This window comes from Kwoniella pini, chromosome 10 (assembly GCF_000512605.2).
Source record: "Kwoniella pini CBS 10737 chromosome 10, complete sequence".
NCBI lineage: Eukaryota > Fungi > Basidiomycota > Tremellomycetes > Tremellales > Cryptococcaceae > Kwoniella > Kwoniella pini.
In genome coordinates this window covers 1252091-1273675 of record NC_091725.1, presented here as the reverse complement: position 1 = coordinate 1273675, position 21585 = coordinate 1252091, and the positions used below count along the sequence as shown (strand labels likewise).

General features: G+C 34.8%; 10 protein-coding genes across 10 annotated transcripts; 6 read left to right on the top strand and 4 right to left on the bottom strand.

Moving 5' to 3' along the window:
• Positions 1–16: 16 nt before the first annotated feature.
• I206_107279 (uncharacterized protein) lies at positions 17–1538 on the bottom strand (the record flags this gene model as incomplete). The annotated part of the gene is made up of 5 exons (XM_019156900.1): positions 17–80; positions 139–327; positions 394–1076; positions 1148–1239; positions 1352–1538. 5 exons carry the CDS (start codon positions 1536–1538, stop codon positions 17–19), a joined length of 1215 nt encoding a protein of 404 aa, XP_019009618.1.
• A 945-nt stretch (positions 1539–2483) lies between these two features.
• On the top strand, positions 2484–4014 carry I206_107278 (uncharacterized protein; the record flags this gene model as incomplete). The annotated part of the gene is made up of 5 exons (XM_019156901.1): positions 2484–2701; positions 2798–3013; positions 3097–3613; positions 3684–3836; positions 3919–4014. The coding sequence occupies 5 exons, from the start codon at positions 2484–2486 to the stop codon at positions 4012–4014; spliced, it is 1200 nt and encodes a 399-aa protein (XP_019009619.1).
• A 524-nt stretch (positions 4015–4538) lies between these two features.
• I206_107277 (uncharacterized protein) lies at positions 4539–7024 on the top strand (the record flags this gene model as incomplete). The annotated part of the gene is made up of 12 exons (XM_019156902.1): positions 4539–4658; positions 4730–4788; positions 4853–4870; positions 4969–5130; positions 5223–5398; positions 5503–5664; positions 5727–5838; positions 5906–6018; positions 6070–6106; positions 6169–6423; positions 6484–6689; positions 6756–7024. 12 exons carry the CDS (start codon positions 4539–4541, stop codon positions 7022–7024), a joined length of 1689 nt encoding a protein of 562 aa, XP_019009620.1.
• A 687-nt stretch (positions 7025–7711) lies between these two features.
• On the top strand, positions 7712–10070 carry I206_107276 (uncharacterized protein; the record flags this gene model as incomplete). Its single annotated transcript, XM_070203487.1, has 11 exons — positions 7712–7913; positions 8142–8559; positions 8620–8660; positions 8732–8752; positions 8819–8835; positions 8906–8938; positions 9021–9173; positions 9253–9384; positions 9448–9605; positions 9674–9801; positions 9868–10070. The coding sequence occupies 11 exons, from the start codon at positions 7712–7714 to the stop codon at positions 10068–10070; spliced, it is 1506 nt and encodes a 501-aa protein (XP_070059588.1).
• Positions 10071–10706: 636 nt separating this feature from the next.
• I206_107275 (uncharacterized protein) lies at positions 10707–11969 on the top strand (the record flags this gene model as incomplete). The annotated part of the gene is made up of 1 exon (XM_019156904.1): positions 10707–11969. The coding sequence occupies one exon, from the start codon at positions 10707–10709 to the stop codon at positions 11967–11969; it is 1263 nt and encodes a 420-aa protein (XP_019009622.1).
• Positions 11970–12381: 412 nt separating this feature from the next.
• Positions 12382–14141, bottom strand: I206_107274 (uncharacterized protein; the record flags this gene model as incomplete). Its single annotated transcript, XM_019156905.1, has 5 exons — positions 12382–12480; positions 12580–13409; positions 13492–13612; positions 13715–14043; positions 14099–14141. The coding sequence occupies 5 exons, from the start codon at positions 14139–14141 to the stop codon at positions 12382–12384; spliced, it is 1422 nt and encodes a 473-aa protein (XP_019009623.1).
• Positions 14142–14520: 379 nt separating this feature from the next.
• On the top strand, positions 14521–17313 carry I206_107273 (mitochondrial Rho GTPase 1; the record flags this gene model as incomplete). Its single annotated transcript, XM_019156906.1, has 13 exons — positions 14521–14563; positions 14638–14696; positions 14760–14841; positions 14910–15052; positions 15113–15214; positions 15279–15398; positions 15454–15555; positions 15608–15668; positions 15759–15933; positions 15984–16551; positions 16644–16775; positions 16862–17058; positions 17121–17313. 13 exons carry the CDS (start codon positions 14521–14523, stop codon positions 17311–17313), a joined length of 1977 nt encoding a protein of 658 aa, XP_019009624.1.
• Positions 17314–17525: 212 nt separating this feature from the next.
• Positions 17526–19251, bottom strand: I206_107272 (uncharacterized protein; the record flags this gene model as incomplete). The annotated part of the gene is made up of 5 exons (XM_019156907.1): positions 17526–17595; positions 17679–17758; positions 17846–17926; positions 18044–18170; positions 18293–19251. The coding sequence occupies 5 exons, from the start codon at positions 19249–19251 to the stop codon at positions 17526–17528; spliced, it is 1317 nt and encodes a 438-aa protein (XP_019009625.1).
• A 535-nt stretch (positions 19252–19786) lies between these two features.
• Positions 19787–20215, bottom strand: I206_107271 (uncharacterized protein; the record flags this gene model as incomplete). The annotated part of the gene is made up of 2 exons (XM_019156908.1): positions 19787–19908; positions 20035–20215. The coding sequence occupies 2 exons, from the start codon at positions 20213–20215 to the stop codon at positions 19787–19789; spliced, it is 303 nt and encodes a 100-aa protein (XP_019009626.1).
• A 414-nt stretch (positions 20216–20629) lies between these two features.
• Positions 20630–21275, top strand: I206_107270 (uncharacterized protein; the record flags this gene model as incomplete). Its single annotated transcript, XM_019156909.1, has 3 exons — positions 20630–20939; positions 21022–21097; positions 21155–21275. The coding sequence occupies 3 exons, from the start codon at positions 20630–20632 to the stop codon at positions 21273–21275; spliced, it is 507 nt and encodes a 168-aa protein (XP_019009627.1).
• Between the last annotated feature and the right edge of the window lie 310 nt (positions 21276–21585).

Genomic DNA, 21585 nt, shown 5'->3' with positions numbered 1-21585 from the left:
GTTCGATTTATTCTGATTATTCTGATAAAACTTCTGAAGCTAATCTTGAACCTATAGCAGGACATTGTACTGTATTTCCCCTATATATATACCAAAGTAAGATAAAATTAATATTTAAAAATAGAAAAGAAAACTTACCCAATACCATACCATATTCCATCTATATCTAATTCTTCTCCAAATTTACCAAACAAAGGAAAATTATCGGATAAAAAAGAAATTGACCAATTTGTTTTTGATAATATTAAAGTACCATTTGAAGAATTAAATTTAGATGAAATTGATTCAATATATGAATTTAATGAATTTTCTTGAAATGGTCTTGATCTTTGTGCCAAAAAATCAAAATTATTAGATACATATCGAGACGTTTTAATATATTTTAAAACTTACATTATAACTTTTCCATCATCTCTAAAAATCATTTCTAAATTTTGTTTATTTTCATCAAATTTAATTACTAAAGGATTTAATTTTTCTTTTGGTTTTAAAATTATACTTTCCCATTCTTTTTTTTTTATTTTTAAATTTAATGAAATTTCTTCTCCAAATAAATTTTTTGATAAATTAATTAAATCATTTCCAGGTGATAGAATTAAAGTATTTGCTTTTAAATGAATTATTTCTTCTACTCCATTTATTATTTGTTTAACATTTATTCCTTTTATCTTTCTTTTTCTAATTTTTTCATTATTGTTAATCTTTTCATTCTCTTCTTTTTCATTATCATTATCGTTTTTATTATCTTCTTTATCTGTACCATTAAAGAATTGTGTGATTTTTTCTATACATGGAGTATGATTCAATATCATGTCACTTATTCCTTTTTCCTCTTTTTCATTATTTTCAACTTCAACTTCATCTTCGAATATACATGAAGTTGCTTTTGCAATTACTATTGAAGCTCCTGGATAAGTTAAAAATAAACCGCATAAATGACGTGTTAAATCAAATGGTTGACATATTGCTGTTTCAGTTTTTGTGCGAATGAGTGAAGTTGAAGGAAGGAAAGGAAATGTAATTATTGACGATGATAATGATGATGATGATGATGATGATGAATGGGAAGTTGTTTTCTATAATACAAAATCCCATTTTGAATTCTGATGAGTATTTGAAAATAAAGTAATTAGGAAAAATGACTAACATATAAATCTATAGATTTGTATCCCCATTTTAAATCCCCTTTATAATCTTTAGATAATTTATAATGTAAATCGAAACCTTCTTGTGATAATTCTGATCATTTAAATTAAATAATTAGGTTTTATTTTATTTTTTAGGTTTATTTTTTTGGGCAAAAATCATTTTATTCGTTTTAATAATGAAATTCAATTATATTATTACTCACCATCTTCTGTCCTTTCAAGTAATCCACTAGCATATCCACTATTTCCTGCACCTACATTATCTTGTTCAACAAGAGTAATTTTACTTTCTGAATGTAAATTTGAATTTTTCGATAAATAATATGCAGTTGATACTCCTATTAATCCTCCTCCTACAATAACTATTTCTCTAGGTTGAGTAGAAGGCATCTTTTTTCTCTTCTTTTGACTAATCTTGTTTATTCAATCTCGAATTGTCTCTACTCTCTTTGATATTATAAGAAATATACCTGTTCTGACAAATTGGAATTACCAATTTTGTCGTCAATTAAAAATTACTATTGAGGATAAACGACTTATTATCTGGATTTACAATCTCAGATCAGATATTCAGAAATCATAAGTATCAAGAAATGATATGAATGCTTATAGATACATCGTACAATAAATCGATATTCATACAAGGTGTATTAAATGTTTCAGCCATAAATAATTTGAATACTTCATCGTCAGTATATCAAGATCGTATTTTATCTTAAATTTTTCATACGGGCTTGAATCGATCGACTTACTACTAATTAGTCAAGTTTAGTTTTACTCCTTTTTAGTTATTATTTCTGACTATTTATGTTGATGACGTTGGAGGTTACTATCGATCGGTGTGCCTTAAATCGATAATTGTAACATCCGGAAATTCGGAAAAAAGGGATTGTCATTTCCACGTGGTTATCATTCATATCCCATTATAAGTAGGTCTAGTAGCTTTTACCTGCTTTGAATGAACGTCGATTTAATGAATGTTTCTAATAGTCAGTGTATACCCCTATGAAGACGTGATTCACTTTCAGATGTTATATCAAATATCTGACAATCTGTCAAAATGTTATTATACTAATGATTAATTCGTTCAAATTGCTTATTCATTATTTTAATAAGAAGGTAGTTGACTATACCCAAAGTGTGACGTCACGCTTATTAATGAGATTTTAACTAAAACATCTCAACTGGCTTTCCCGTAAACTAATGTATTTGGTTTGATATTTATCAGTCAGTACCATATACATATACTCATGTAAAAAGGAGCAGATACCTTTCTAAAATTGGTTTAACAAAGTGTGAAATTAAATAAAAAATACAAAACTTACGCTTAAAAAAATGTCATACTCTAAACCTCCTTTTGAACCTACAATTCCACTTGAATCATTTAAAATTTCAATACCAGATAAAGATATAGAAGAACTTAAAACTTTAATTAAATTAACAAGAATACCAAAAGAAACATATGAAAATATTGATTCTGAAAAAAAAGATTTTGGTATAAGTAGAAAATGGTTAATTGAAACAAAAGATTATTGGTTAAATCAATATGATTGGTGAATCCCTTTTTTTTGTTTTTTGTTTCTCGTTTTTTTTTCGAAAATGAAAATCGAATAAGTAGCTTAAAAAAGGGTATTTTTAAATCATTTTAGGAGAAAAAATGAAAATCGTATTAATGCTCAACCGGCTTTTATAACTAAAATTAAAAATAAAGATGGATTAGAATATAAAATTCATTTTGCAGCTCTTTTTAGTAAAAATAAAGATGCTATTCCAATTATACTTTCTCATGGATGGCCTGGAGCTTTTATTGAATTTTTAGGATTAATGGAATATTTAAGAGAAAGATATACACCTGAAGAATTACCGTGAGTAATTTTACAGTCGCAAGATTGGTTGTCAATTATTCTTCGATGAATACTTTAGTCATAAAACTCATACCCTTTTATAGATACCATTTGATATTCCCTTCTACACCAGGCTACTTGTTTTCATCATCACCACCTCTTGATAGAGAATTTTCTGTAAGAGATGTAGGATATTTATATGATCAATTAATGAAAGGACTTGGATTTAGTGAAAAAGGATATATTGCACAAGGTGGAGATGTAGGAAGTCATATAACAAATGAACTTGGTAGATCACATTCAGCTTGTAAAGCAATTCATTTAAATATGAGAGTTTTTTTACAACCACCAAAAGGTACACCTGAAAATGAATCACAACCTTTTGGAATTCCTGAATTTTTAAATAAATTACAAAAATATGGATATAATCTTGAACATGCAACTAGAACTTCTACAGTTGGTTTAGCAATTGGATCAAATCCAATAAGTTTACTTTGTTGGATTGGTGAAAAATTTTTAGAATGGTCAGATGAATCACCTTCATTAGAAATCATTTTAAATTTTATAAATCTTTATTGGTTTACTGATACTTATCCTTCATGTATTTTTACATATAGATATGTAAGTTTTTTTTTAAAAACTTTAAATGTTAAGTTTTGCTCATTATTGTTTTTTGTTTTTCTTTTTTTAGGGTTTTGGATCGAAAAGAGATGAAAATTCTGCAGAAAAAGAATTTAATAATAAACCAACTGGATATAGTTATTTTCCTAAAGAAATTACACCTGTACCTCCTCATTGGGTTAAGACTGCTCATAATTTAGTATGGACGAGAGAGCATAAGTCGGTTAGTCATTTTTATTTTCCCATTTACGAATTGAACTTGAAGTATTGGTAAATGAATGCTGATCATATCGAAATGATTTCAGGGAGGTCATTTCGCTGCTCTTGAAGGTCCTGAAACGCTTTGGGAAGATGTAGAAGACTTTGTGAAACAAGTATGGCCCGAAGTCTCTTCTAAGTAGATAAGAACGGAAGCAATATTCCTACCACAACAGTTGAATATTCAGGTATATTTTGTATTACTATCGAATATAACATGTATAGTCTGGAACGATCTTACCCAAGCTTAGATGTACTGCACCAGCTATTTCGATGCATGATAGTCATCAGATCAGAATGGAGCTATGAAGCATACGTCTCTGTATCTTAGAATAGCACTTACTAATGTAACGTCACTCGAGCATATGTAGGTGGAATGATCATTGGAGTCACGTGGTAGAAGCGGGGAAAGTGATCGATCCGAGCGTGTTATTATTGTATGTCTTGGAAAGGTGTAAACACAGCCACAAGTTAAATTAAAATCAAAATCATCATTGAAATTTATACTAAGTTATCATTCATCATTCATCATTCATCTACGTATTGGTCATTGACATATATTCTCTTTATCGAAAATACACAAAGCAGACAATAATTTAATCATATACCGAAATCAATCAAAAGATACCGTTCGATTTGTCAATAAGATTCGGTTGATCAAAACAAAATGAAATTATCATTAACCCTCTTGGGTTTACCTTTTCTATCTTTAGCAACTGCTTTACCGAAAATCACAAGGACTGGAAAGTATTTATATGATGAGAGTGGAAGTAGATTTTACATCAAGGTATGTTATCTGTTTAGCTATATCTATTCATTTATATATATGTGATAGTAAGCCAATAATTTGGTAACTAGGGTGTAGCGTATCAACCTCAAGGTGAAGCTGCTGCTAATACAGAAGCTAATCAAGCCAAGTAAGTTATCCTCCCATTATACCCGAGTAGATTATAGACATGCTTATCAGTTGATATTTTATAGTGGTGGTTTTCCTGAACCGTAAGTTCATTCAGAAATTTATACACAGGCGATATCTTGCCACCTTTTCTTCTTGGCATTCTTACTTCTGAGCTGATGGAAGACGATACAAAATTTAGAGAATCATTTCATGATCCTTTATCATCACCTCAAAATTGTACACGAGATTTACCTTATTTAAAACAACTTGGTGTTAATTCTGTTAGAGTGTATTCTGTGAATAGTAGTTTAAATCATGATGAGTGTATGAAAACATTTAGCGATAATGGTATTTATGTATTGTGAGTAATTCCAACTTCGATCTTTTATATCACGTTTTGCTTATCATCATCAAAGCCCATGCGCACTCAAATGCTGATTTACTTGTCTATAGATTGGACGTTTCTTTGCCCCTTAACGGATCGATAGATAGAGCTTCCCCTTCTTGGTCGACCAACTTGTTAAATGAATACATTACAACAATAGATACATTTAGGAATTACGATAACGTCCTTGCATTCAATATTGGTAACGAGGTTGTCAACCAGGTTAGCAATACCAATGCAGCTCGTGAGTAGCGATTCTCCTTCATCGGTGAATCTTATCAGAGTGAACGTTGAAATCTGGAGTATACAATATCCTGACATGATTGCTGATTTCTCTATAAACTCTAGCGTATGTCAAAGCTGCGGCAAGAGATATCAAAGCATATCTCACATCAGTTGGATCTTCCGCTTTAGTAGGATATTCAGCTACGGACGGAGATGCGGATTTCAGAAATGATTTGGCTGAATATCTTACTTGTGGTGGGAATGACATCGCTGTCGATCTTTACGGTATGTTCCTTCTGTACCCTTGCCCTTTTCCTTGTGCAGAGTCTGATCAGTGATCCCGATAGGTTTGAACAATTACGAATGGTGTGGAAATGCCAATTATAATTCTTCCGGATGGAATACGATCGTTTCTGGTTTCCAAAATATCCCCGTAGCCACTTACATGTCCGAATATGGGTAAGTCCAGGTTCATGATCCACATACGCAGCCGATTTGGTTATGAGCTGATGTTACGGACTCTTAGATGCATATTCCAACCTCCTAGATTGTGGACTGAGGTTGCAGCGTTATTCTCCACGCCAGTGACGGACGTGTTCAGCGGTGGTATCGCTTTCAGTTATTTCCCGACTTCTGATGGTGAGTCACTGATGGTATGCGATTCTTGCCTAAGCTAATACAATGCTATAGGCTACGGAATGGTCACTTTCTCCTCTGACGGTAACTCGTAGGTTGATCAATGTACACTTCCTCCTCGAATTGTGCATACGCTGACCAAAACGATTACAGTGTCACGACATCTGACGACTTCACTCGATTATCAACACAGTATAATGCCACTCAACCACCCAACTCGCCTGCTCAGTCTTCCGTGACTGCAGGACAAAACGACTGTCCTAATGAATCTGCATCTCTCGTTGCTTCGAACACTCTGCCTCCTACGCCCAATCAGGGCGTATGCGATTGTATCAACCAGAAAGCGCTCGCTTGTTTGGTCACAAGCAGTACAGCTAACTCACCTACCATTGTCGGAGATCTTTTGAAGTGGGTTCTCGCCAATTCTTGATGTGTATTTTCTTTTGGGCTGACTTGACTGGTCCACAGTTACGCTTGTTCACTACTTGATACGTCCACCAACGGTACAGCCAATTGCGATCCAATCGGTGGTAACGGTACATCCGGTACTTATGGACAATTGTCATACTGCTCTCCAGCTGTCAAATTGAGTTACGCCATGTCAGCCTATTATGAATTCAATCCTATAGATTCCTCTTGTGATTTTGCTGGTAATGCCACGTTGAGTCCTACCCGTGAGTACACCTTTTCAATTCACTATGCGCCCTGAATGATGTGTATTGACGTATAAGATGATACAGGACCTAATACGGCACAAGACGCTTCCTCCGCCGCCTCACAATGTTTATCAGCCGAACCTTCGGGCGGAACATTCACTCCTTCTGCTGTATCAAGTAGCGGGGCAAGTCAAACTACTTCATCTGGTACGAGGACGAATTCTGCAAGTGCTTCAGCAAGTAGTGGAGCCTCGTCGAGTGGTCTAAGAGCTATCATCGAAGTCAAGGGGTCTACGTTAGGTGGGGTAGCTGTTTTGGGTGCTATTTTAGGTGGTGGATTGATGGTTCTCTAAGTTTTAATATAGCACTATTGATTCAAACAGAGAAGTGGTAGTGTGATGGGTTGAAGATAGTAAAAAACAAATTATAATCATGTATTAGGGACAATTTTTTTTCAATATGGATTAATCGTCGCATTGATAAATTTGGTATTAGTCGAATCAAGTGATGAATACGGACAGTCCTAAATTGTTTACTTGGCTCTCAATGGACTGCTTTTCATACTCATGCGTTTCTGTTCAACAGGAGGAGTTAGCTAAGATACTTCGACATCGAGATTCTTCCGCATACACTTTCAGAGGTCATAGCGTACTCAATATAAGTCATCACTCACAGTGTTTGTATCACATTGTGTGTTGATGGTTCCTATTCACTTTGATCAATTTGAGCTATGACGCTTTTTTATTGACATCCTTTGAGTATTTTTATTTGATGTCCGACCCGAAGTACTTTCGAATATGATGATGTTAATGGTGATGGTGATGTTGATACTTCTTATCGTATAAAAGTCTGGACTATATTTTGAATTGCGCCTTCCCCACTCTATGTGATCGTTCAATTTTTATAGGAAATGATGTATATATAAATTCTTTGCATAAGTTACCATCAATATCTTTTTATCTATTTTATCTTTTTTTTTCGTCTTTTAATTTCCTCATTTTCAATCCGAAAAAAACATATTATTATAGCAATAGTTAAAAATGTCAAAAAGACCTAATTCATTCAATGATAAATCACCTACAAAAGAAGAAGAAGAAAGATCAAAACCTAAACCTAGAATCAAATCATACGGAATGAATCTTTTAATTCGTTCTGATGAAAATTCTTCTTCTTCTTCTACGAATTCGTTAGATTATAATGTAATCAAGAGTCAGTTGAATCTTGAAGAAAATGGGAATGAAAGTATGTTTATTTGTTTTTGATTTGGTCTGAGCTTATTAGATCAATATTCTTTTCCTTTTACCCTTTTCTTCATTTTTGATTACATGTTTGGGGGTGTTACGGTATAACACATATAAGTCGTATTGGGAACAAGGAGGAAAAAAAAACAGAATCGGAAATTTATATAAGAGTTTTCATTTCTGTTTGTTTCCAATAATGCTGATTTACTTCTTTTTATGAAATTTATAGTTGAGAAAAAGCAATTAGATTTGATAAGTATAAATGGTATTGCTTCTCCTCCTCCAAAATGGTTACCTACTTTACCAATTTCATCTTACAATTCGATATTCTCTTCCTCTTCTTCTTCATCTTCGTTTGATAATTTACCTTTTCTTCAACAACCATCTCCACTTGAACTGATCGATTCACATATTGAAAATCACTTATCAGCCGATTCTCAGAATTCTCAAAGTGGAAATTACAAATCTGAAATTACCTCTCCATCTATTTCATCAAGTAACGTATCTACTTCACCGCCACTTACTCCGGATTCACAATATCTTCCTCATCCTTTAGGAATGAACGGTTTCGCATCGAGCACCGGAGGAGGACTTCCAAGTCCAACGGGATCAACGTTTACTTTCACATCGAGTATGCAAAATGCAATGTATGACCGTTCTCTCCCTTGGATTTTAACATCATTGCTGACCTTAAAGTATGATCATAGATTCAGAGAAGATGAAGGAAGATTGTATAATGCGACTCAGGGTAAGTGGCGATTTGTCTACTTGAACAAAAAACAAGGTTTTGAATCGACAAGGCTTATACACCTACCGTAGATGATTATGGTTTGCCTGCGGGTAAGTCAAAATCACCTTAGAATAAAACAAAGAGTCATCAGATTAAAGCTTTTTCTGGCCAACTAGATAATGAAGAAATACAAGTAAGCAAAACTTACATAATATCCCTTCTTTCTACCATGAGTACTGCAGGGGCTAATGGGTGCGTTTCAGAGATTAGATATACAGCATCATGCCATGAGACTGGTCAGTCAACTTTTCTTCCGCTTTTTCCCTTCCCTCCCAAAGTCACTGATGTATGGTATTCTGTATGGTATTCATCATACAGCTTTTCGGAGGCAATTATCTAGCACATGTGGGTGAACACCTACGTAGAAACTCAGCTTTAGGTAAAGACATGAGGGTTCTGGATTTGGGTTGTGGAACTGGAACTTGGTGTTTGGAAATGTCAAGGGAATTTCCAGAAGCTGAATTCATCGGTGTAGGTTCTTTCATATTTTCTTACTGCTTAACATTCAGATTTTGATCAATTTGAGCTAATTTGAGGGATTCGATGACAGGTTGACTTGGTACCGATACAACCAGATAATTTACCTAATAATTGTTCTTTCATGATTGACGATATCACAAATGGATTATCCTATCCCGATGGGATGTTTGATCTGGTCACAGGAAGATTACTCGTCATGGGAGTGAGTAAGGTTGCTCTATCGACTGATGATGCCTGAATCATTGACTCGATATATCTGTACTAGTTGCGTGATTATCCTTCTATACTCCAAGATATAGCTAGAGTCATCAAGCCCGGAGGGATGTATGTAGCTACTGAGCCTGATATAGATCTCATTTTGGACAACGGGAGCGTGAACAAGGACATGAAAGGATGGAAAACATGGGAACGGGGATTACAGAAGTGAGACCTCGGTGATAATTATCGTCTTGCTATATTTCAACGCATTGATTGAGATGTGTGTAAAATAGAGCAATGAAAACTCGAGGTACAGATCCGCATCTTGCCACAAAATTATACAGGTATTTCACAGAAAGTGGGGTATTCAACGAAATTAATGTCAATAGAGTAAATTGGCCACTTACACCCTGGTCAAAAGGTGAGTCTACATTACTATACAGTATGATGGATACGAACTGATTACGGTAATAACCAAATTACGAAGAACAAAAACAACGTAATGTTGGAACAGTTATGATTCGTGATGTTCGTCAATTCCCAGATACGTCAAGATTACTAATTATTGATGCTGCTGGAATATCTCCAAATGATTATGATCGAATCAAAGTGAAATTTTTACAAGAATTAGAAATGAATTATAAGATTTCATGGCATCTTTGGACTTGTTGGGGGAAGAAGAGAGCTTGATCGAGGCCATGGTGATTTGTCGAGTTCCAGACCCTATGGTGGAATATACATACTAGCTCATTCTAGGAAAATTACGTGTGTGTTCCCTTAGTGGTAAAAACTTGATCTGTATATGAAAGATATCTATACATGGATCACAGGTCAGACGATAACAAAAAGAAAAATCGAGAGTGGCATCATATCTGATCCTATTAGTACATTAGATCGTTCTGGCGGGCGGCGATGAATAAGTGAAGAATGGACTTCTTATCTAGATATGACGAAACAATCTCCTTTGACTTTATTTCAAAAGCTATGACGATAACGAAGGCAGGAATTACATGTCCTTTGATATATGATCTATTCTCAGCAAATTCGAGCGGTGTTGCGGCGTTTGAGATGCGATACAGTCTTAGTTCGTATGACATTGTTTGATATTTTTATCTTGGTTGTTGATGTTTATTGTATATAAAGTCTTTGTTATTAGTGGCGAGTTTTCTTTTATCCATGATACACTTTATCTCACATATAATACAAATATATCAACCACTTTACAGACGGACAATTGAACTTTTCAGTATAATTATAGCCTAAATTTACTTCTTACGATCGATAAATTTTCACTTCTCTCTAATAACAATAACTCAACTTATTAAGATGTTTCGAAATTTCGGTAGATTGCCAAAACGTCATAAATATCATAATTCAAATGAAGAAGGAATGGAATTACCTATCTCAATTGAAGATGAGATATATGAATTAGAATCAAATGTACCTTTACATAAAATGATATTCGAACTTGATGGAGAAAGTAATCAAAAACAACAAAAACAAAAAAAACAAGTACAAACTTGTCGAAATGATTCTATTTTTAATTCTAATTCTGAGAATGTATACGAATTAGATGGAAATGAGGATAATATGAAATATAGTTTGACTTCAGAAGAAATGAGTCAACCTTCTCGTCGAGAAAGAACTGTTGAATTGATGGGTGATTTGCCTGAACATTTTCAACGAGAAAAAGGGTTAGGAAATGAGAATGAGGGTTTGAATAATGATTTATTATCGGATTATGAATATATGAAATTTAATACTGAAAATAATTTGTCAGATTATTGTCAAAAGAAAGAAGGATCAATGTTAAATGATAAATATAATAAGAAGAAAGAACATGATAAATATTTTAATTCTTATGAACCTTACTCATCAGTTAAAGACGAAGAATTAAATTTAAATTCAAATTTATATTTCATAAATAACGGAAATCCATCATGTAATAATTTAACAATAGAAACCACTAAATCAAAAGAAGTTCCAGAAATATTCCCTAAAGTTCATAATAGTCAAAACAGATATATACCTTTTCAAACTTATCGACCTCATTCGACTTATACTCCAAATCAAACTTATCCTTATCATCCTTTGAATCAAAATTTTATTAATTCAAATGATAATCAATATATACCTCCTAATCATAAATTCCTTCGATATAAAGATGAATATAAAATACCTTTAAATGATGATAATGATAAATCAACTGCGAAATCAACTGAATATTGGATATCTCCAAATTCTGAAATTCAAAGTAATATAATAAATGATATTAAAATACCTTCATCATATAATTTAAATAATTCATACATTTATCCTATTTCTCCTGGTATTTCAAATTCATCAAATTCAAATCAATTAGAAGAATTTAGGAAAATAGCTATAACAAATTCAAATAATTTATCAAATTTTGAATCGGATTATATTATTTCTCATGAATATTCTTCAATACAACGACTACGACGTCAATCAATTTCACTTGATTTAAATATTTCTATACAAGTGGATAATTCTAAACGATTTGATGAATGTGTAGATATACTTTCTAAGAGTTTAAGTGAAATTAACGGAATAATGAATGAAAGATAAATATTAGGAATGATTTAGATGGAAAAGGATTTGGGTAGATTGGATTGAGTAGGAAAGGGAATGATAAGTCAAGAAGAATTATGTATGATTCGCATTTGTATATTGGTATATTTACAGTTTTATACACGAGCACTCCTTGATCAGTATCATATTTAATGATTGTACGGAAAATTGATTATACCATTTGTAAATATGTATTCTTCTAGTAAACTGTGCTAATTACTTTGATTAATTGATGAACAATTTGACAAGCATTCTATGTGAATTAGTCATACATTTGAAGAAAAATTGGAATAATGATTTATGCGGAGCTGTAGACTTTTGATTTTTGTGAATTTGATGATGGGTTTAATTGCATATTTTCACCTGTGATTATATATTATACAATACATCTTATGTCTCCGTATATAGGCTAAATCTCTTTCCATCCTCCACCATCATTTCCACTCAATACTTGACTTACAAGACCTAATCCGAATACAGTTACATGTGCAGTAGCCGCCATACCGAACTAGATTAATCAAATAGAATTTATCAGCCAAAATGCTCATTCCTCGGGTTGATTACCAAATTGATACATCTTATGAAAATGTAAAATCAATTAACTTACCCCTCTATATAATTGCCTCACTCCACTAAACCAACCTCCTTCGTCACGTTCAGTCATTTTCCTCTTCCTTCTTATTCCAGTTTCTTCATTAACAATTCTCCAAATAGCTTCTACAACACCTATATAATTCTTTTCTCTCAATTTAACAATTGATTTTTGTTTTTCTCCATTCGTCAAAATTCCCCTATTTTGTAATTGTAATCTTTTTCTAACAGTTTCAATAGGTAATAAAATTAATAAACTTGATAAACCTAAAGATAAATCCATTAAACTATAAGTTATTGGAGAAATATCAGGTGAAATATTAAATTGTCTTTCAATTAATAATGGAATTGATAAAGTTAAAAGTGGTCTTAGAGTATGTTCTAATATTGAAGGAATTAATAAATTTGAATGAAAATACAAATTAAAGAAACCACCTTCTTTTTCAATCAATTGTTTGAAAATACTGATACTATTTAAATTTGATGAATGATTTGAAGGTGAAATTATTAATCGAGTTTTTATAATTTCTAATGGAGATAAGATTAAATGACTAATTAAATGAGAACTAACTTGAAGAGTTAATGGTATACCTGGATTTGGTAAAGCTGATAAAGAAATATCTAATCCTATTCCAGGTTCTAAATTTGGTATTAAAATTAATAAACATGAATGAATAGTAGGTTGAAGTAGATTAGATAAAAAAGAATGAATTGTTGAAAGTATTTGAGATTTCCAAAGACCTGGTAAACCTTCAGAAGGTGTATAACGAATTCTTCTAATCATACCCCATACTCCATTACCTCTTGATACTTCGGGATCATCATTTAGTAGATACGAGGGGTGGACTATACGGTGGACATGAATCAGCAAACATATCGCGTTCGAACGCAAATGATAAGGGACATAAAACAGTTTAATTATACTCACGATCCGGTAGATAACCCGAAGCGTCAGTCTCAGCTATAAGTTCTGGGGGTGGTAGGAGTGGTGCAGCAGGTTGTGCTAGTCGATCTGAAAAGTACATATCTGCTTCTTCAGGATTACTTATCTGTAATCAGAGGGCAAATGTCAATATATTCCTTGGCCTTGAAATGCAATACCCTCCAATGAGAAGTTAATCAAAGTGATTATTCATTGATAATTAACTCACCTGATCATCTTGCAATTCAAAGCGTTCTTTCTCTTCAATACTTTGTATATCTAGCTCATCCTCTTTGACAAATTTCCTCCTAGGTCGATATTCAACTTGTAAAAGTGTTTTTCCGACTTCGAAAGGCATACCCATAGCCGTGGTCAGGTATTCCGACAGGAACAGATTGAATGGTCTACCCATCATTGGTAATGCTAGATTTTCTTCATCTTCAACATTCGGATTGAATGAAGAAGGTAGATGAGTAGGAGCTGCTGAAGCTGAAGGAGAAGAAGTTGAAGGTGGTGAGACGCTGGGAGGTAAAAATACCCATTCTTCTGCTGGAGGGGCTATGGGCGTGTGGGTGAGCCAGACTCAATCTGGGGAGATTATTAATCCACTCACTGTACAACCCTCTGACTGATTGCGGTCTTGCACTTGAGGTCATGTTGGTCGTGCTATATGATCATTGATGTAGTTACAACGAGTGAAGCTTATATGATATGACAGTTGTTGCCACCCTTTATATGGTTAGGATGACGGGATCAAATTGTTTGTTTTGGCAGTAGTCTAATAATAATATTCGGTGTGAGCCGCGTAAAAGTTCGGCTCACTCACTCAAAATCACTCATCACTCAACATCATTGAAAACACTTTCATATCATCATTAGCGCAAGGATACATAGCATTCATACAAGTAATACACGGACATCTGGAGACGAGCTATAAGGCAACGAGTATACCTTTAGTCCTTCAAATACAACAATCAGCCTTTTATTCAACCCAATACCGCATTAACATTTTCATCCTCAGCTGAAAAACCCGGAATGCCCCGACGTGATTTGGTGAGGATAGTATTGGTTGGTGATGGTGAGTGAATACTCATTGACAGAGTGGAAGAACAGGCGAAGTCCAGTCACTTACATGCGTATGTGTGATCTCAGACGGAGTTGGAAAATCATCAATAATAACTTCACTGATAAAAGAATCTTTCGTTAATAATGTGAGTTTCTTCATTGGCTGAACATTCAGATCCGTCGATGAGAGTTAAATATGTGTTATAAAGGTTCAACATGTTGTACCGGAAGTAACAATACCGCCAGAAGTGACTCCTGAAAACGTGACCACTTCCATAGTAGATACATCATGTAAGTCAATCACACCCTCGTCGCTAAAACGATCAAGCTAATTTCGAATTCTCAAATTCGATAAATAGCAAATCCACGATCCCGAGCACACTTATTATCTCAACTCACAAGAGCCCATGTGATTTGTTTGGTATATAGTATATCAGAACCTAGTAGTTTTGATAGAGTAGCAGAATACTGGTTACCTCTTTTCAGAAGAGAAGGTGTGAATGTAAGTTGAGCTGTGACTGCATCCTTTCAGGCGATACTCCGAGCTGACTGGTTTGACAAGATACCGGTCATACTGGTGGGAAACAAGATAGATCTACGTGGTGGACAAGTGACCAATCAGGGGCTGGAAGATGAGATAGCACCTATAATGCGAGAGTTCAAGGTGAGCTGGCCAACGTAGACTTCTTATCTGAATTCCAGCGTGCTAATGAGTCTTGCGGTAATAGGAAGTGGAGACTGTAGTCGAGTGCTCAGCATTATTACCTCTTAACGTTTCAGAAGTGTTCTACTTCGCCCAAAAAGCTGTATTACATCCTACAGCACCTCTATACGACTCAAGGGAACATGTGAGTGGAGTCTCAACTGCATAATCAGACGATCTTGCTGATATGATGAGTTCAGACACTAAAACCTAAATGCCTGGAAGCGTTAAAACGTATATTCAAGATATCAGATGTAGACAAAGATGGACTGTTGAATGCAGTAGAGTTGAATCAATTTCAAGTGGGTTCACTGTGTCTTGCCTGTTACGCGGTGTGCTGACGGAAATCCCCAGCAAAAATGCTTCTCGACGCCACTACAATATCAAGAGCTTGAAGGTATCCTCGACTTGGTCCGTTCGTATGACCCTTCAGCAGTCTTACCTGTCCCTACATATTCTGTCCCTTCAACACCATTGCCACGCGATTCATCATACGGCCGACTAGGTCATTCACCACCTCCTGCTATATCGCCCCCAGGCGAAGGTATAACGGAATTAGGCTTTTTATATCTACATACAATATTTATTCAGCAGGGAAGGATGGAGACTACGTGGACTGTATTGCGGAAGTTTGGCTATGGAGAGGGATTGGATTTGAGGGAAGACTTCTTGACGCCAAGGTGAGATCGAGAGTCGTTTGATTTGAAAGATGGAAGCTGACTGAATCCAGGTTTGACGTACCATACGATTGTTCCGTCGAGTTATCTCCACTGGGCAATCAATTTTTGACGGACATATTCGAAGCTTATGATAAAGATCAAGATGGAGCTTTATCACAATCTGAGTTAGATGATTTGTTTAGTACCTCCCCCGGTAATCCATGGCTTTCAACTGGATTCCCTGATACCACAATAACAGATGATATGGGTAGAGTGACATTACAGGGATGGTTAGCACAATGGTCCATGACGACTTTATTGGATCATAGGACGACTTTGAATTATTTAGCATATTTAGGTTATTCTTCTTCACCCGCTACAGATCTACCTACACCCACAGCATTACATATCACACGACCACGTAAACAAGATCGCCGCGCTAGGAAAGTCACTCGCTCCGCGTTTCTATGTTATGTTCTGGGAGCAACGGGAAGTGGGAAAACAAGTTTACTTAGAAGTTTCGTGAACAAGGGATTCATAGGTGGAGATGATGCCTTGGGAGGAGGATATGAGCCTACAACAAAGGTTTTGAGCGTTGTCAATAGTGTTGAAATTGAGGGAGCAGAGAAATACTTGGTGGTGAGTGATAGCTCTCGTAGGCCGGCTACAAGCATTCGCCTTGTATTGTTTCCGGCTCATTTGTTGATCCTATCGGTTTGCTGCATGCTTAGCTCCAGGAATTCGGCTCAAAATACGAATCGGAAACCCTGCGCAATTCCAAGAAATTGGATATGGCAGATGTGATAATATACGTACACGATTCGAGTGATACAAATTCTTTCTCATATATATCGAATTTACGGGTGAGTAATTCACTTTTCTGGAATATCATATCAAACGTTTCTTATGATTATACACCTGAGCGATCACTGATATCTTGGATCAATAGCAACAATATTCACTTGATCACATACCTGCTATATTTGTAGCTACAAAATCGGATTTGGATTTAGCACAACAACGTCATGAAGTACAACCTGATTCATATTGTCGTCGACTTGGTCTTTCGGCTCCTATGGCAGTTAGCGCGAGATTAGGTCCAATGACTAATCTATGGGTAGCAATTACTAGAGTGGCATTGAATCCGTAAGTAGCATCAATGTCGATGATCGCCCCCGATTGTATTATGCTAAATGTGTTATTCGTAGAACCATATCTCTGGCTCGCGGTCCATCATCTACAATGTCCCCCGCGCAAAGAGTACGAATGATAGCTTCGGTAACCCTAGCGACGACAACATTTACAGCTGTAGTAGGAATTTGGATGAGGTATCAGGGATACACATTGAGAGGTATTTGGGGTTGGGTAGGTAGGATAAGTGGGTTAGGAAGGAATCAATGAGCTTTGTCTTGATGTGATGAATAGGTATGAAGGGCAGCCAAGCCAAGTTTACGTATATTGCACTTTATCATGCTTGACATTTAACGAACATTGAATATATTGGGAGATGGATGAATCATCATAGCATGCATATATTATTTGCGTATTTTTATAAAATTACGATTCATTCTAACAATTAAAAATTAGATTGAAATTGATTCCAATCATATGAATTACCATCTTGAACCTATACCTCCAAATGGTAAATTTCTTTTTAAACTTCTACCAGCCATATTTGGCATACTTAAGTAATATCATTATATACATCAACTCTTCATTCGCCCCCAAAAAAAATTAAAAATATGAAATAATGGAAATGAACTTACAATGTAATAGGGAAATAAGCACACATTATTGAATTTCCATCTAAACCATTTGTCATATTAAAAGTTAATTGATCAAATCGCTAATTGTGAAAAAATTTCAACTATGAGCATTTTTCACAACATATAAATGACTTCGAAAATAATATTTTGTTTGTATAGATCCTCACATTATTTAAAGTTGTAAATTCATATTTATAAATTTCATTTATTTGACCTTTAATAGGACATGTAGTATATTGACATGCGTCCTTCAAAAAAAAAAAAGTTCATTAATATCAGTCTGAAAACAAAAAAAAAAGAGTGATAATGTAAAGTGGATTTATATTTTCTCTTTTGATTAACTTAAATTACAAAAAAAAACTTACAAATGATTGTCCAGGATAAGGAAATTTAGTTAAACCATCAGAAGAAGTTTTATCTCTTACTTCAAGATTTGCTCTAGGTGAAATTGAATCTTCTGGAGAAATATAAGATAAAGTAATAGTATAATTCCTAAATGATCAATTCAAAATTTCATTAAGCAGTAAAACTCCTCTTATCAATAAATTACGATTTCTTTTGAAATTCGTCTTTTGTATTAAATTTTGAAAAAAAAAAAGAAAATTCTTACTCACTTTCCAGCTTGGAAATGACAAGGATCTAAAATAGTACCTTTCCCACCTTCACATGGTTCAATTTTAATTTCAGTTACAGTTCCTTTGGTTTCTGAACAATGTTTATATCTTATTTTTTTTCCTTTTGATTCTGTTTCTTCTGGTAATGCAGCAGAAGGAGAAGATGAAACATTGTCAATTTGAATACCACTACTTCCATTCATACTTATGCTTGCGCTTGCGCTTGCATTTGCACTTTGAGTGATTGAACTAGATCCTGAATTGGAGGAGGATGTGTACATAACTACATTTACACTTGACGCTACCACCGAAGTAAAGGTTGAAGTAGGTGCAGAGGTGATTGTATTTTGACCGATTGTTGAACTGGTAGTTGAAGCAGTGATTCCACTTACCATCGAGGTAATGGCTACTGCTGCTGCCGTGATATCCATCGAGGTCGATTGGGCCGTTTCAATCGCCTCCATAGATACAGATGTAAAATCAAGTAAAGAGTCACCTTGATATTCAACTGCCGTCATTCCAGTTTCAAAAGCAGAAGGAGTATCATTCGCAGCATTCATCATTCCATCATTATCGATAGAATTAAAATTTGTTGACATTTGAGTTATAATTGAAGTAGGAGATGAAGTGATAGTAGCTTTAATTTGTCCAGCTTGATTTTGAGCAAGTAAAGTTTGAGGTATAGTATTAATTTGCCATAATGATGGTAATGTTGATTCAGCAGTTTGTATAAAACTAATTTCTTCACTTGCGGTAATAATAGAAGTCGGATCAATTGTTGGATTAGTTATAGTTGGAGAATTTAATGAAGGAGGTAAATTCAAAGCTCCAGAATTTTGTCTACGAAGAAAAGCTGGTAATGGACCTTTTTGTTCAGAATGTTGAAAATGTCCTGGTAAAGCGTATGTTGTTGGTAAGGCGAGAAAAGGTAAAAGTGTGATTAAGGTTGAAGTGTGCATTTTGTTACTAATTGGTGGGGATAATTAGATTACTGAGGAGTACTGTGAATGTAAAAAATTGGTCGCCAGGACTGAAGTTTGTTTAAAGTTGTAAAGAAAAAAGGGGTAGAAAGGTATCAAACCTTGATAATTGTGTGGGAAGGCGAAAAAACAATCTCAGCAGAGTTATGCGAGCTCCCTATATATGCATTGATATGTTTATTTCGAAAGATTCGGCAGGAAATGTCATGGCGACATAGGTCCGAAGTATTTTGGAGAGGTAGAGGACTGGATTGTCGAGGTGTCTTAGGGTGAGATAAGTCCAGAGACGAGATACGTTTATTCTAACGATTGGTCTGAATCGAAATTTGTGGACGGTGAAGTATCGGTTTGATCCGATAAAACTTAGAGAGAAAGCGTTGTGGGCATAGAGTAGCTGAGATCTGTCATCAATAGTATTCCGTAAGATTGGTTCTGGGACAAGGAGAAATCAATTCGTCGACTTAGTACCTCTTCAAAAATCAATCAAACTTACAATGTCATGCAATCCTCCAGCTCAGATAGGAATGGGTCCATAAGCTTGACATTCTCCTTCGCATTCTTTAAAAGTTCTATTACATTCTCTAGTATTTCTTGATTCTTCACATTGATTACATCTTAATCCTTCTCTACAAAAAGCTAATCAAAGAAGAGTGTATTAGCTGAAAAAGCAATTTCACAACCCGAAAAGCGGTGATAAGGATCTTTCAAAGTTGGATTTCCTGTTTCTTATTACTTGTATTGATTTGAATCTCTCTGACTCACGCTTAGATCCAAGTTTGCCAATTGGATTTCTCCAATTACCATCTTTTACACATCTTACATCGAAATTTGGACAGATTCCTTTGAACGTCTCTTGAGACAATGATGAAGGATTATCTATTGGAAAAGCCGAGCTGAACGTTACGTACATCAAAGCTAGTATAATGACTGTTGGGAATTTCATCTTGACTACGCCTAACTTTGAGGTAGTAATAGATGCTTCGTTTGTATAGCTTGCGTATGAGTAGGAACGTGAAAGAAAGATGACCCTCTTTACGAGATGCGATCGAATGGATTTTGAATCATAACTTCTCTCGGCTAAACCCGCCAATATGAATGTGTTGTTATCGATAACGTCACCCTTTAAGCTTTACTTCGATTGTTTTATTGAAGTATAGAATACTTTTTATATTCTATGACTCGAATCGTGTTTAAATGCATAGACAAGGCATGGCTAGGTCTTACTTGCTGGATAAGTAAGCTTCTTCCAACGTTTCAGACAATTGACATCTCCTTGCACCAGCATCTTTGCTCCAACAGATAAAATCGAACTTCGACTACCTGTTCTTCCTCTCCTTGACTCGACTAATTACCCAAGATGTCAAACTCATCACTAAATAAAACTATCTCAGCACTTCATTTAATACCACAACCATGGTCAATTTATACATTCTTTTATCCACTTTCCATAATTTCTCAAATAACACAAGAAATGTATGAGAAATATCCATATTTTAGCGTTACTCGTGGACCTGATGGAATTAGTATTGTAGTTGCTTTTCCATCTGAAGAAAAAGGTATAATAGTAGAAGGAGAAGTTAGAAATTTAATTGAATTAGGTCCAGGTGATGCTGGAAGATGGTTTGGACCTTGGAAAGCAATAAAAATTAGAGGACCTTTGTATATTGGTAAGTCCATACTGTATATATATATTGTGAACTTCATTGGTTCAGAATGGATACTCAATTACTCAATTGACAATTTACATAGGTTTGACTGGTATATTACATGAATTCCTTACACCATTACGAAAAGTTGAAATCAATATATATGCAATTTCGACTTGGTGAGTCAGCTCACAGCGTCTGAAGAAAGGACAAGTATACTGATTTACCCTGTATAGGCCAACTGATTATATTTTGGTACCTGCTGAAAAGCTAGACAAGGCTTTGAAAGTGCTCAAAGAGGATGGATGGCATGTGGTTGAACCAAATGATCATACCGAAAGTATCTCATTACATTGACTGTAGGGAATGCATATCCGATCGTTCCTTGCGTGTCTATTCGACAAGCACACCCTAATTATGATGCATCACATTCCAGAGGTCTATAAGTTAATGCTGCTGTATTCTTATAAACATGGTTACTAACCGATCTTTCAATCACCATTACATAATCATTACAGTGTGCCCCTTGCCACACCATGCGATGGCGGCGATTGATTTCTTTTGATATTAACTGATATCACGTGACTTGGTTTATTAATTAAGCTAATGTTCACTCTCCAAAGGAGGCGTCATTAAGACGCGTCTCTCTTTTCACTTGTCTTTATTC